The 14,984-nt window shown below is 38.3% G+C and overlaps 1 protein-coding gene across 1 annotated transcript; it reads left to right on the top strand.

Moving 5' to 3' along the window:
- Positions 1–474: 474 nt before the first annotated feature.
- On the top strand, positions 475–1,452 carry LOC114641280 (olfactory receptor 10A2-like). Its single transcript, XM_028790354.1, has one exon. The coding sequence runs from the start codon at positions 475–477 to the stop codon at positions 1,450–1,452; it is 978 nt and encodes a 325-aa protein (XP_028646187.1).
- Positions 1,453–14,984: the final 13,532 nt, after the last annotated feature.

Genomic DNA, 14,984 nt, shown 5'->3' with positions numbered 1-14,984 from the left:
GTATGTTTCTTTGTATTATTATATTGTGTTCTTTGTCACTGCTAAGGAAGTTAATTTCTTTTCTGCTCTCTATAAAGTTCACCATTTATTATTTTTTATTTATTAGTCAAAAGCAAAACAACATGTTAACCAGCTGGGCATATTAAATAACAACTACAAGCTACTTTTTTTGCAGAAGTAGTTTACAAATGTATAACGTTCCAGAGACACGGCGATCGGTCTTCAGTGTTGTCCCGTTGGGGGGAGTCCCAAAACACTTTAGAAACCTCACAAAATATATATATATGCCATGCAGTTCCTTACATATCTACTGTCTAAAGATGCTGTACAAAAGTAATTTCCTGTTCTTCTTTTCACAGGCTGGTTTGCTTACTTTACAGGGTGAAGATATGTATATCATGTAGTACCTTACATATCTACTATCTAAAGATGCTGAAAAAAGTAATTTCCTGTTCTTCTTTTCACAGGGAGGCTATGAAGAGCAAGAACATGAACAATTCCAAGGCTTCACTTTTCACAGAATTTGAAATTGTTGCATTTTCGGGTCTTCAGGAGTACAAGACACTTCTTTTCTTGGGATTCCTCATTTTGTTCTTAATAACACTTACTGCAAATCTGCTGATTCTGTTTTTCGTTGCGGTAGACCACAGGCTCCACACACCCATGTATTTTTTCCTTTGGAATTTATCCCTGTTAGATTTGCTGATGACAATAGCAATTATACCAAAACTGCTAGCAGTTCTCTTAGACATGAATAAAAAAATTTCTTTTGGTGGATGCTTTTTTCAAATGTACTTCATAATTGCAGTTGGGGGAAGTGAACTGTGCTTGGTAGCTGCAATGGCTTATGACCGGTATGTTGCTATTGTGAAGCCTCTCCAGTACAATGTGATTATAGACATGAAAACATGTCTCTCAATAGCTGCCACAGTGTGGATAGTGGGATTTCTCCTTACACTAGTCTCAATAACCTGGGCATCCTATCTTCCATTTTGTGGATCTAATAAAATTTTGCACTGTTTTTGTGATTATCCAGTTGTAATCGCCCTTACGTGTACTGATGTGACTCTCCATGCCAATTTGGCTTTTTCACTGGCTATGCTTGTTATCTTCATCCCATTTCTTTTTGTGCTTTGGTCGTACTACAGAATTGTAATTTCAGTTGTGAGACTTAAGTCAACCGCTAGTCGAACAAAAGCCTTCTCGATGTGTTCCTCGCATTTGCTTGTGGTGCTCCTTTATTATCTTTCTACTGCAGTTCTTTATATCGGTTTCCGAATTGAAAGCATTTCATATGATGAAAGAATTTTCATTGGGGGTTTGAATTATTTTCTCACTCCAATGGTTAATCCTTTAATTTACACTTTAAGGAATGAAAAGATGAAGGAAGCGGCAAAAAAATACCTTAATGTTTACACCCTGTTTCAGTATGGATTACAGTCAAGTGGCTGAGGAGTTTTCCTGGCATTGCTATACTGATGTTATGTGCTTTATTTATTTTAGTTTTCGTGTACCATCTTTTTTTGGCTTTTTCACTATCTATTTTAATTTTTGAATATAAGAACTTGATTTATTATGCAGAGTTTTGGTTCTGACACTTCAGTAAGATTTTTGTAATTTTATTTTATTCTTTTATGCCTATTTTGTTTGCCTGTGTTTGCTGACATTTGTTGGATATGACCTGGATATGCACAGCACATGATGTCATTGAGGTGACAGCATAAAACACCATTAGTAAAGTCACATTTCTATCTGAGATTGTGGATTAACAATCAGTAATTGTTGCAGTTTTTTCAATAAGTTTTCTTGGTAAATTGGTAACTAATTTTTGGCTCTCCTTTCAACTTTGATTTCTGAAAGTCGTCTAAAAGTTTGTTTTGGTCGTCGTATTTTCAAAGTCCTGGTTACAACCTCTAGTTGCTTCATGACTGTGTCTCTTCTCTTGATCCTTTTCATCATTTTGTCCTATACAGTATTTTCTGTCTTAGCACAGCAGATCTCCACATGATCAATGTTACGAGACAGCATCTCCAGGAATTATTATAAAAGTCAAGAAAAAACTGGGAAATAAAAACATAAGATGGGAATCATAATCATGGCCTGGCCAGGTGTAAACCAGAAGATTAAAAAGGAATGCAAGCAAGTACAGCAAATGAGCATACCAAAAATCAAAGTCATATTCAGAAAGGAGATCAAAAACTGAAGTGAAACAAAACACTTGGCCTACTTGAATAGCAAACTAACTAAACTTCTTTTTCTTCTTTCGGCTGCTCCCATTTAAGGGTTGCCACAGCAGATCATCCTTCTCCATCTATCCCTGTCTTTTACATCATTTTCTGCCACACCGACTGCCTTCATGTTCTCCCTCACCACATCCATAAACCTGCTCTTTGCCCTTCCTCATTTCCGGCAGTTCCATCCTCAACATTCTTTTCCCGATGTACCCCTCTATCTCTCCTCTTCACGTGCCCAAACCATCTCAATCTAGCCTCTCTCACTTGGTCACCAAATTGTCATTCCTGTGTTGTCCTTCTAATATACTCATTCCTAATCCTGTCTACCATTGTTACTCCAAGAAAAAATCGCAGCATCTTCAACTCTGCCACTTCTAGCTTTGCCTCCTGTCTTTTCGTCAGTTCCACCATATCCAAACCATACAATATAGCAGGTCTAACTACTGTTTTATAGACCTTCCATTTCACTCTTGCAGATACTCTTCTATCACAAATCACTCCTGCCACTCTTCTCCACCCAGTCCAGCCTGCCTGCATTCTTTTCTTCACCCCTCTGCCACATTCTCCATTTGAAATTTTGAACCCAAGTATTTAAATTTGTCTACATTCACCACCTATGCTCCTTTCAGTTGCACCCTTCCACCACCTTCCTCCTCATTCACGCACATGTACTCCTTATTACACCTACTGACTCTCATTCCCCCTCTGTCCAGTGTGAACCTCCACCTCTCCAGATTCGGCTCAACCTGCTGTCTACGCTCACTACAGAAGATAATGTCATCTGCGAACATCCCAGTCCACAAAGTCTCCTGTCTGACTTCCATCTGTCAATCTGTACATCACCACTGTAACCAGGAAAGGGCTCAGATCCGATCCTTGTAATCCCACTCTCACCCTTGAACCAGGCTGGCATTCCTACCATGCACCTCACAGCATTATATTGTTCTTATGCATATTGTAATATCCCTTCCCAGGCGGGCAAATAAATCTCGTAGGCAAGTGGTGGTAATTGCCCAAAAAAAACTAATCAATGGTTTTATTTATTCTCTTCTGACTTCACAAGCCGAAAAACAACGTAGTCAGGACAAACAACAAGCACTGAACTCAAAAACCATCACACAACCATGAGTTAAACACACTGTTCTTTTACCTGAACCTCCTTTTCCAAATGTCCCTCCTCCCCAGCACCCCAGAGGCTGCTTATTAAGAGTGGCAGTTGTGTCTCTGCCTGCCACTCTGTTTTTTAACTTTTTAGAATACACTGCCTAGTGGCAATTTCTTTCTCAGATTGTTACAATATCCTGCACCACCCTCACAAGAAGATATTCCAACTAAGTGATACCAAAACATGAAACCACTGCCATATTAATAGTGTAACTATAACTTGCATCACAAATGCACCAATTGTGGCCAAGTGGCACAGCTCCTATGTCACATAAACAAAAGAACAGAACAAAAAAAAATCTTCTTCTATAATACGCTACCGCGGCTGTCCGTTTGTCTGTCCAGGATTTTAAATCACCTGTAGCTTGCAAACCATTTGAACTATTGACCTGAAATTTGGTACACATATACTATGTGATGTCTACTATCTGCTTTTGGGGTGATGATTGACCTTCAAGGTTATTCCCCTTTTTATTTTTATTTTATTTTATTGTAGAATCAACTCTCGGCAGTGGCCAGCAGGGCAGCCGTGCGGCGCATGCGTACAATCACCACTCTTATCCCTACCACCTTCGCTGTCACTTTCCCTAGCTCTTCATATCTTAAATCATTCTTGTGGCAGATTGAAGACTTAAGTGCCCGCATAAGTGAAAAATTAAAGAAAACATACTAATTGCAACACAAACACTGACTTGATCAGTATTAACATGAAAAGATGCCGACGAAAGAAAAGAAGAAGTGGGCCACTAGGGTGAAGAAAAGAAGAGCTGCTCAGGAAGCAGCAAGCGCATCAACTTCTGAGCAAACGAATGATAAACGCACAGAGAAAGAGTATGAAAACTAGGCATGCTCAAGTCAAGTGTATTCACTGCACATTATCGTGCAGCACGCTGTTACTGGTAAAAAAATTTACTTTGTGAAAACAAGTAAAAGAGGGTTGGACGCCTGTAAAAACAGTTTTAACCTGTTTTAGAAACTAACAAGAACAGAAAACTCACATATAAAACAGGTTTTAATCCACAAGCAACTCACAACTCATACTAAATATTTTAATAAATAAGAACTCGTTAATTAATTTTTGAACACCAGCAAAACCAAGGAGCTGGTGGTGGATTTTAGGAGGCCCAGACCCCTCATGGACCCCGTGATCATCAGAGGTGACTGTGTGCAGATGGTGCAGACCTATAAATACCTGGGAGTGCAGCTGGATAATAAATTAGACTGGACTGCCAATACTGATGCTCTGTGTAAGGAAGGACAGAGCTGGTTATACTTCCTTAGAAGGCTGGCGTCCTTCAACATCTGCAATAAGATCCTGGAGATGTTCTATCAGACGGTTGTGGCGAGCGCCCTCTTCTACGCGGTGGTGTGCTGGGGAGGAAGAAAGATGCCTCACGCCTGGACAAACTGGTGAGGAAGGCAGGCTCTATTGTTGGCATGGAGCTGGACAGTTTGACATCTGTGGCAGAGCGAAGGGCGCTCAGCAGGCTCCTATCAATTATGGAAAATCCACAGCATCCACTAAACAGTGTCATCCCCAGACAGAAGAGCAGCTTCAGCGACAGACTGCTATAGCTGTCCTGCTCAACTGATAGACTGAGAAGATCATTCCTCCCCCAAACTATGTGACTCTTCAATTCCACCTATTAATTTTTCTATATAAATTATCCAACTTGTTTTTTTGGGAGAAGAGTGCTCTTGTGTTGTTTTTTTTTTACACATTTTGTATTTTGTATATTGTGGGTTAGGTGCAGGGGTTGTGTTGTTTCTTTTTTATTATTACAATTTGATTTTGATTATAATTTCTTTATAATTTCCTTGTAAATTCTACAATAAGAAATTTAACTCAAGGGGGTTGAATTCTTTTTTGTTTAGTTTGACTTGATTATATGTAATGTTTTTCTTCAATAAAATTTTAAAAAGTAAAGAAATTGAACTAAAATAATATTCCGACTACAGATTTGCAAGCAACTCTGACCAGATATTTGCAGTTTATTACATTATATACAATTACCGTGTATACTATATAAAAAAATACATGCAAAAATGTGTGATCTTAATTTTTTAAGTGAATATTTACTCTTTTGTCAAAGGGGAGAATTATTTACTGGGGTCTGTGATGAACCGCGCACCATCTGTGAACATATTGCTTGGATTATGACGTGTTTTCTTTCAAAATGCTTGCTATAAATGTATGATAAATATGCTAAAAAACCCACATTAATTTACAATGAAGTGTTCAAAAGTTGCAACAATATTAAAAATGAGTCTGAAATATCAGGGGCTTCATGCATAACGCTGTGTGTAGAATTCACACTAAGAATTCATGGCGTACGGACAAAAGCGGAAATGTGCGTACACACAAAAAAATCCAGATGCATTAGTCTGTGCGTTCACCAACTTCCATCTTCTTCCGCTCCATAAATAGCACACAGCAACCGGCCACCTTTGTGTTCCTGCTCGCACTGAATAAGCTCACGCCGTCTGGTCCATGATGTCAATGCAGCACAGGGGGAAAAAAGAAAGAGACCTGTTTGCAGTGGTGATGGACAGATTGACAGATGAAGTCAGACAGGAGACTTTGTGGACTGGGATGTTTGCAGATGACATTGTCATCTGTAATGAGAGTAGACAGCAGGTTGAGCTGAATCTGGGAAGGTGGAGGTTTACACTGGACAGAGGGGGAATGAGAGTCAGTAGGTGTAAGATGGAGTACATTTGCGTGAATGAGGAGGAAGGTGATGGAAGGAAAAGGAGCAGAGGTGGTGAATGTAGACAAATATAAATACTTGGTTTCAACAGTTCAAGGCAATGGATAGTGTGGCAGAAAGGTGAAGAAGAGAATGCAGGCAGGCTGGACTGGGTGGAGAAGAGTGACAGGAGTGATTTATGATAGAAGAGTATCTGCAAGAGTGAAATGGAAGGTCTATAAAACAGTAGTGAGACCAGCTATATTGTATGGTTTGGATATGGTGGAACTGACGAAAAGACAGGAGGCAAAGCTAGAAATGGCAGAGTTGAAGATGCTACAATTTTTTCTTGACGTAACAATGGTAGACAGGATTAGGAATGAGTATATTAGAAGGACAACACAGGAACAACAATTTGGTGACCAAATGAGAGAGGCTAAATTGAGTTGGTTTGGGCACATGCAGAGGAGAGTTGAGGGGTACATCGGGAAAAGAATGTTGAAGATTGAACTGCCAGGCAAGAGGAAAAGAGGAAGGTCAAAGGTTTATGGATGTGGTGAGGGAGGACATGGAGGCAGTTGGTGTAGCAGAAAATGGTGTAAAAGACAATGACAGAAGGAGATGAATTATCCGCTGTGGTGACCCCTAAATGGGAGCAACCAAAAGAAGAAGAAGAGGATACATTCAATGAATGGTAATAAGTGAAACAGAACTAGAAAAACTATTCCAAAAATCCAATATCTATTATAAGAGACAGATTAGCGGAAGAAGATCAAAATAAGTGCCCCAAAGTGCTAGAAACAGACAAAGTGAAAAAAAACTTTAAGATATTCTGTCAAAGACAAAAGGGAGTCAAATCAGAGGACGAGAAGTAATGAGTAAAGCAAGCATAATTTTCATAAGTAAGAGACAAGAAGACAACAATACAAAATAGCAAAAAATAATGAAAAATGTAAATGAGTAACATAAAATATTTAAGGTAGAGGGATGGAGCTGTAGAAATGGGTGGATAGAATGGAAAAATGGAGGAAAGAAGGAATATAAAAGGGAAGAATGTGGAATGTTTAGATTATAGGAGATACCACTGGTGAAAAATGAAGGTACAGAAGCAGAAGTTTGGTTTCTCTGCTGTGTTTGATAGTTTAATGCTGGTGACCAAAGTTTGATAATCCATGACCTGGTTATCTGGCTTCTGTGTTTGACTGGCAGCAAAAATTAAAATACATGCTAGCTAGTGTTAGAGAATAACTTAAAGAGTGTTTTATATCATTATTTTGGTTCCTTGGTTTGTGTGTGCTTTTTTATTTTCAACAGACATACATCTTTACAGTTTTTAATGCAGGATAGAGGTATGTAATGTATAGCATATCTAAAATTGTTGTTGAGAGTACAATTATAAACTGGCTGCATTACACATTAATGTAGAATTCCCCGGGCTGCTGTTACATCTGTGTGATAAGTGCATCTGATCTCATTCCTCCATAGATTAGGTCTCTGCAGATCAACTGATATTCTATTTCTGAACTTCAGTTCATGTGAGACCAGCAAGAAGGTCTGCAGGCACTGAGGTTCAAAATGGTGCTTACAAACAAAGTTGACTTACACAGGAAAAGAAAGCCACAGCATTACCATCCAACAAAAGAGAGAAGAACAAGAGACTCTATTTACAAAAACAATTGTCTTCATAAAAATGAATTTCACTCAACCAGGTACTGGAATTTCTGTTTATACTATTCATAAGCATAATTTAAAACTACAATAATGGCATAATAAAAGTGATAAACCTGATTAATATTAAATAACATTTCATATGATATCAATGGTTTCACATTCTACTGACTTTGTGAATGGCATGGATTTACATGACATTTTTTAAAAATGTGCTTTAGGTCAGATTTCCATAATTCACATCAGTTCACGGAAAAATATTTAAAATGAGGAGTGAAGATGAGAAAATATTTTTGATATTCCTTGAAATTTTTTTCAAATTAGTATTTGAGCCCAATGAATTTAACTGTCCCTTGAATGTTCTTCATCTGTAGCTATTCACATTTTTATATGGGGGTTGCTGTTTTTTTTTGAGTACACCTCTCTCGTAGAGGTTTCAACGTGATTATTACGACTATATGCCTTTCCTGACACCAGCCCTCCCCATTTGTCTCTTGAATGTAAGGTTTTTTTGTATGCAAATTAAGATTTTTTTTATTTTTAGTGATTCTAACTGGAAACATAAACAGGATCGTAATGCTAGAGGACAATTTCAAATGTGACTGTTGCAATTACAAATATAAATACAATTAATTAAAACATATTTTCTTATTTGGATAAAGCTGGTTCAGCACGCTGATAAATGATGGGATGCATTTCCTTACATGGCGATCTTTTTATCCAGTATATTCATTGCAAGTTAAACTCTTGGAATTGTCAAAGTGACATTATGTACATCTGTTCCTGGTACGATTGTAAAGTCTTGGTGTTATTTTAGTATACTAATTAAATGTAGGGTGGTGCAGTGGTAGCACTGCTACCTCGCAGAAAGCAGACCAGGATTCACCCTGTGTTGAGTTTGCTTTTTCTCCTTGTGTCTGCGTGGGTTTCCTCCAGCTGCTCCAGTTTCCCTCCACAGTCCAAAGACTTGCAGGTGAGGTGGATTGGCCATAGTGTGTGTGTGTGTGTGTGTTTCACATGCGATGCACTAAAACTCTAACCTGGGTTTGTTCTTGCCTTATGGCCTGTGCTAGCTGGAATAGGCTCCAGCATCCTCTGTGACTCTGCCTGACTGACTGACTAAATGCATGATTGTTCTCTAAGACTCTAAAAAATTGCTAGTTGGTGCATGGAACAGAATATTCTCATAGTTGGCAGTCAACATGTTGAACATAGAAATTAGATAATGCATGCCAGGCATAACATTCAAGTCCATTCTGGGATTTTGTTAACTGTTTGGAGTTAGCTCCTTCCTCTCTCTCTAAACTTTTATACCTTTATATTCCACCTCACCAACTTAGGTTGTCTGATCAGATGATCTTTGTAGTGATGAGGGCTCAACTAAAACGTAAAGGTTAGTGAGTTTTGCAACAGCCACTTCTTGGCTTTGGAAGAAACTACCTGCTTATGTCAGGTCTGCTACAACTCTGCCCATTTTTTACATCCAGTTTGAACACACATGTTTTTTCTTTGACTTTTAATTAGATTTGGTTCCTTTAATATTTTTACTATGTTTTCTGTCTTTTTGTTTAACTTTATCCGGTCTTAGAATGTAGTTCTACTTATGGTATTTATTCTGAAGTACAACACTTTGGTCAATGTTGGTTGTTTTTAAATATGCTTTATAAAAAAATTTAACTAAATTAACTAAACTGTTTCGAAAGTTAAAAATTTCTTTTTTTCTTATTTACGTCCCCAGAGATGTATAGCATCTTTTTTTATTAAACATTTGTATGAAAGAGACAGCATGGTGGCACAATGGAGACCAGGGTACGCATCCTGGATCCACCCTGAATATTCTTGCCATGTTTGCGAGAGTTTCCTCTGGGTGCTCTGGTTTACTCCCAGAGTCCAAAGGCATGCAGGTTAGGTGAATTGGCAATGCTAAATTGGCCCTGGTGTGGGGTTTGGGTGTACAGTATGTGTGTTTGTGTTTGCCCTGAGATGGACTGGCATTGTATTCAGGGTTATTCCTGCCTTGCACCCTATTCTAGCTGGGATAAGCTCAAGCACTCTCCACAACCCTGTCAAGGATTAAGAGGGTTAGAAAATGCGAGGATAATACATTAAACACATACAGTAGAACCTCTGGTCACGAACGTTTCCAAACACGTACAAATCGGGTTATGATCAAAAAATTTGCCAAAATTTTGCATCTGTTCATGACACTGGCGGCCAGTTTCCCCTATGCATGTTCATATGCACCAATGATTTCCTATTCTCCATTTCCCATTTTCTTTTGTTTGCGTATACAGGGCCTAACAAAGCAGCTGATGTTGCAAAATGAGTTACAATGTTAACCAAGCAGAGGCCTCAAGTGCTGGAAGAGGTGGAAAAACTGTTGCTAGTGTGGTTGAACGAGAAGCAACTTGCAGGGGATAGCGTAAGCAAGGCGATCATTTGCGAGAAAGCCAGAAAGATTCATGGCGATTTGCTGAAAAAAAATCCTTCTTTGAGTGGCGAAGGTGAGGAATTTAAAGTCAGTAGAGGATGGTGTGAAAAGTTTCGCAAAGAAAGTGGCATTTAATTTTATTTCCCTGTGCTTAAAACTCATAAAAAAGTGTTTACAGCGAGCGGTTCGTAAGGGTATAGCGCGAACTCTTACAATGTTAGTTTTCTCTGTTGTTCAAGGTTTTCTGAGTGTTATTCAATGTTTTTACATTTAGTTTACTCTTACACTGTGCATTCTATGGTATAATTAACTATTTTTTTGCTTAAAAAATGTATATATTTACATACAGTTCATATGGTCTGGAACGGATTAATTGTATTTACATACAATCTTATGGGGAGATTACGTTCGGGTCGCGACCAAATTGGGTCACGTCCAGAGTTTCGGAACGAATTATGGTCATAACCAGAGGTACCACTGTATTTGTGATATGTTTGAAATGTATTTACAACTCCAAAATAGCACACCTTATTGAAGCTCACTTAGTGTACTTAAATTAATTGTACTTCAGTGTCCATTTATCCTGGGTCTCTGAAAATAAGTGTAAGTAAGTGCAGTGTGGTACATAAGGGCCAAATAACAATCAGAACAGTTCCTCTGCCGTAATACTTTATTAAGATTTGAATTACATGTCAAGCACTTAAACAGACTGTGACAAACAATTGGACCTCTATGGGAAATTGTCACAGAAAAAATATGAAGGCTGTTTGCTATCACTGTAAAAAATGTTGTTCACACAACTTAGCTAAGTCATCTTATCTTGTTGTTTTGACTTAGTTAAGTTGTCTAAACAAGAGTGAAGTTTATGCAACTTGCTGTAATTTTTTGATACAAGTAGTCAACATTTTGTCTCAACTGTATAATTCTAGTAATTTGGGCATCATGACCATTGTTCTGAAAACATGTTAGTTTAGGCATTTTTTATGTTTTCCCAACATATGAAGAAGTCACTTTAACATGTAGTTATAATTTTATTAACTTTAAGCTTTCAGTTTACCAAACATAATAAAGTATGTATTTCCAATATGCCTTAATAAACTTAATCCAAACTACTTTAATAAATTAAATATAAAATGAGATCACTTTGGTCTGGTTTAATTGAACAAGTTTTATTAAGAACAAACAAAAATACAATGTACAACATTAAAACAAATTCAGGACACATTCGCCTTATTAAGAAAATGAAGCATGCCTGTAAACTGGCTTTGGCACATTAGATGTCCACATTCTAAAACATGACATTTCTACCATGAAAAAAATGCAATTAGAATAAAAGTTTAATTCAAAAGAGCTTAAATCTGTCCAATACTTTAAACTTATGCTTGTTATAACATAAAGCCCAAGTGACTGTAGCAAAACACAAATATTACATTTGTTATTTACTACCACTCAAATGAAAAGCTCAGCTTCTTGCTCTAAAACCAATGTGTTAAATATGTATACAAAAAATGAATACAACTCAAACTTCTGCTGTATTTAGTGTATGCTAACACAAAATCAGTATCCCTCAAAATGGGGGGAAAATAATTGGAAACAGTTTCCCATAAACCAGTTATTGTTACCAATCTCAGCTGAAGTGTTTTAACTTAACTTTTTAAGATCAGTTGCTGCTCCCTGTTAACAACACTTTCTGTTTTCCCCAGCCCTCTGCAGTTTGTTCTGTCCTCCTGGCCATTAGACCTTAATTTATTCTTGGTTACTTAGCATTGCCTAATTTTATTTTTATATTTTTAATTTTTCTTTCTTCATCTTGTAAAGCACTTCAAGCTACATCATTTGTATGAAAAGGTACTATATAAATACATGTTGTTAAAATTCGCAATAAATTTGCACTTCTTACACTTCTTTCACTTTTTTATTGTATATATAGTTCATGGATTAGTACTGACTAATCAACACAAGCGCAAACACACTGACCTACACTACCAAACTATCGTATACACCAACCTGTCAATGCTTTTTTTGCACAATATCCATTACTGGACAACTTTTTGCACTAACTTCTTTACTTCCTAATTTTTGCTGCTACACTAAGGAATGTTTACTGTTTCTCCACTACCTCAACTCATCACAACAACACCTTATTATTATGTTACGTTTGTGTTTTTGTCACACTGTCACTTTGTTGCTTTTGTTTGCACATTTCTTAGTTAGCTAGTTTAGTTTTTCTGTTAATTTATGTTGTAATTTATGTTGCATGTAGCACCTTGGTCCTGGAGGAACGTTGTTTCGTTTCACTGTGTACTAACTGTATATGGTTGAAGTGACAATAAAGCCTACTTGAACTTGAACTTGAACTTGAACTTGGATGCATGTGACTCAAACTGCACTCAATTTATTTTAATAGAGTTTATAGTCTTTGCCTTGATTGGTTTCGTTGCCTTGGGGACAAATTAATCTTTCTGTGGTTCATAGGACAAGTCTTATGAATTATCTGAAAACTCATCTGTTCAGGAAGGCGTTTAACTTAACTTGACATTCTGTCTCATCTTTCAGTTTTCCTCTCTGTCCAGATGCTCAGTATAATTTGTGTGTGTGTGTGTGTGTTATATCGCAAATGATGTTATTTGCTAGGCTTTCTTTCAGTACTGAATTGATTATTGTACTATGGTTTATTGTCTTTTATTCTTTTTTAATATTCTATTTAGGAAACATCTGTTTCCACTGTTACATATACCTGCCATTTCTTTATGAGACTCTGTGAAGCACCTTGAGCATGGGAAAGGTGCTATATAATAATAATAATAATAATAATAAATTTTATTTATATTGCACTTTATATTTTAGCAATCCCAAAGTGCTACAGAGTAAAAATAGAATAATAAATAAAAAAACAGAAGAATCTATAAAATACTTTAACAAAATTACTTTCTAAAAAGATGAGTTTTTAGGCTTCGCTTAAAGGCCTCAGTCGACTGTGGGGCTCTCAGGTAATCAGGGAGGGCATTCCACAGCCTCGGCACCACAGATGAAAACGTCCTGTCACCCATGCTGCTGAGCTTAGTTCTGGGGACTTGAAGAGTGTTAGTGTGTACAGAGCGGAGGGAACGTAAGGAGTTATGAGGGGTAAGGAGTTCCTGTACATAAAGAGGGGCATGTCCATAAATGCACTGATGGGTAAGAAGGGAGACCTTGTACTCTATTCTGAATGAAACAGGGAGCCAGTGAAGGGTTTTCAGGATTGGGGTGATGTGATCATGCTTTCGCACCCTCATCAGGATCCTGGCAGCGCTGTTCTGAATATACTGGAGTCTCTGGATACTCTTGCCAGGAATCCCAATGAGGAGCGCATTACAGTAATCCAGCCTGGAAGAGACAAAGGCATGGACGAGCTTCTCTGCATCTGCCAGGGTGAGTAATGGGTGGAGTTTGGCGATGTTCTTGAGACGGAAAAAAGATGACTTACAGAGATTTTTGATGTGGGTGTCAAAAGTAAGTTGGGAGTCCATTCTAACACCCAAATTAGTAACAGATGTGGAAAGAGGAATATTTTGGCCAGAGAAAGTAATACTGGTGATGGTAGAAGAGCGAAGATGATGTGGTGTACCAACTAAGATGGCTTCTGTTCTGGATCTGTTCAACTGAAGAAAATTGAGCCTCATCCATGCCTCTATCACCTCCAGGCAGGTAGACAATGTAGATGTTGGCAGAGGAGCAGTAGAGGAGGTGGGAGTAGTCCTGAGGTAAAGCTGAGCGTCATCGGCATAGCAATGGAACGATAAACCATGTCTGCCAATGACAGTTCCAAGGGGGAGCATGTAGATAGTAAAAAGGATAGGGCCCAGCACAGAGCTCGTGGGACACCACAGGTGACGTTGTGGGTGTGGGACTGTGTGCTGCCAAGGGCGACATACTCAGTTCTGCCAGTCAGGTATGATGTGAACCAATTTAGAACATTTCCTGAGAGTCCAATAGTGTATTGCAGGTGGTGAAGAAGGATGTTATGGTCTATTGTGTCAAAAGCAGCTATCAGGTCAAGGAGGATAAGTAGTGAAGGTGAACCAGTATCTGCCGTCATCAGAAGATCATTGGTGACCCTGACCAGGGCTGTTTCGGTGCTATGGCCAGGGCGAAAACCAGACTGAAACTTTTCAAACAGATTGTTCAGTTTGAGATGATCATGAAGTTGTGCTGCAACTATTTTTTCCAGAACTTTGGAGAGAAATGGAAGATTGGAGATGGGCCTATAATTGGAGAGAACTTCAGGATCCAAGGTGGATTTTTTCAGTAGAGGTCTGATGACAGCAGTTTTTAGTGCAGAAGGAATATGGCCAGCCAGGAGGGACTGATTTATCATCCTGGTGATAAGTGGAGAGATGGCAGAAATGTTGGCCCTCAGCAAGGGTGAGGGGAAAGGGTCCAGGGAACTAGTAGACGGTTTCATTTTCCTGATGACCTCCTCCACCTCTTCCCGTGTGGCAACAGAGAAAGAGCAAAGAGGATGGACGGTCTCAGACAATGAGTCAACAGTTGGGAAGGGCAAGATATCCTTGGTAGAGAGGTGTAAACGGATATTATCAACTTTTTGTTTAAAAAAGTTCATATACATGTTGCACCTCTCATCAGTGGTCTCAGAATGGGCAGGTAAAGGAGGTTTAAGAAGATGATTTATGGTTGAAAAAAGTTTTTTAGGGTCCCTGGAGCCATTTCTGATGATGGTGGAATAAAACTTGGACCGTGCAACCTTCAGAGCTTCTGCATACGCTCTCATGTGTTCTCTGTAAGCCTGTTTATGGA

Source organism: Erpetoichthys calabaricus, chromosome 4 (genome assembly GCF_900747795.2).
Source record: "Erpetoichthys calabaricus chromosome 4, fErpCal1.3, whole genome shotgun sequence".
NCBI classification, from domain to species: Eukaryota; Metazoa; Chordata; class Cladistia; order Polypteriformes; family Polypteridae; genus Erpetoichthys; species Erpetoichthys calabaricus.
Note: the sequence above shows the minus strand (reverse complement) of the source record. Positions and strands in the feature narration are given on the sequence as shown.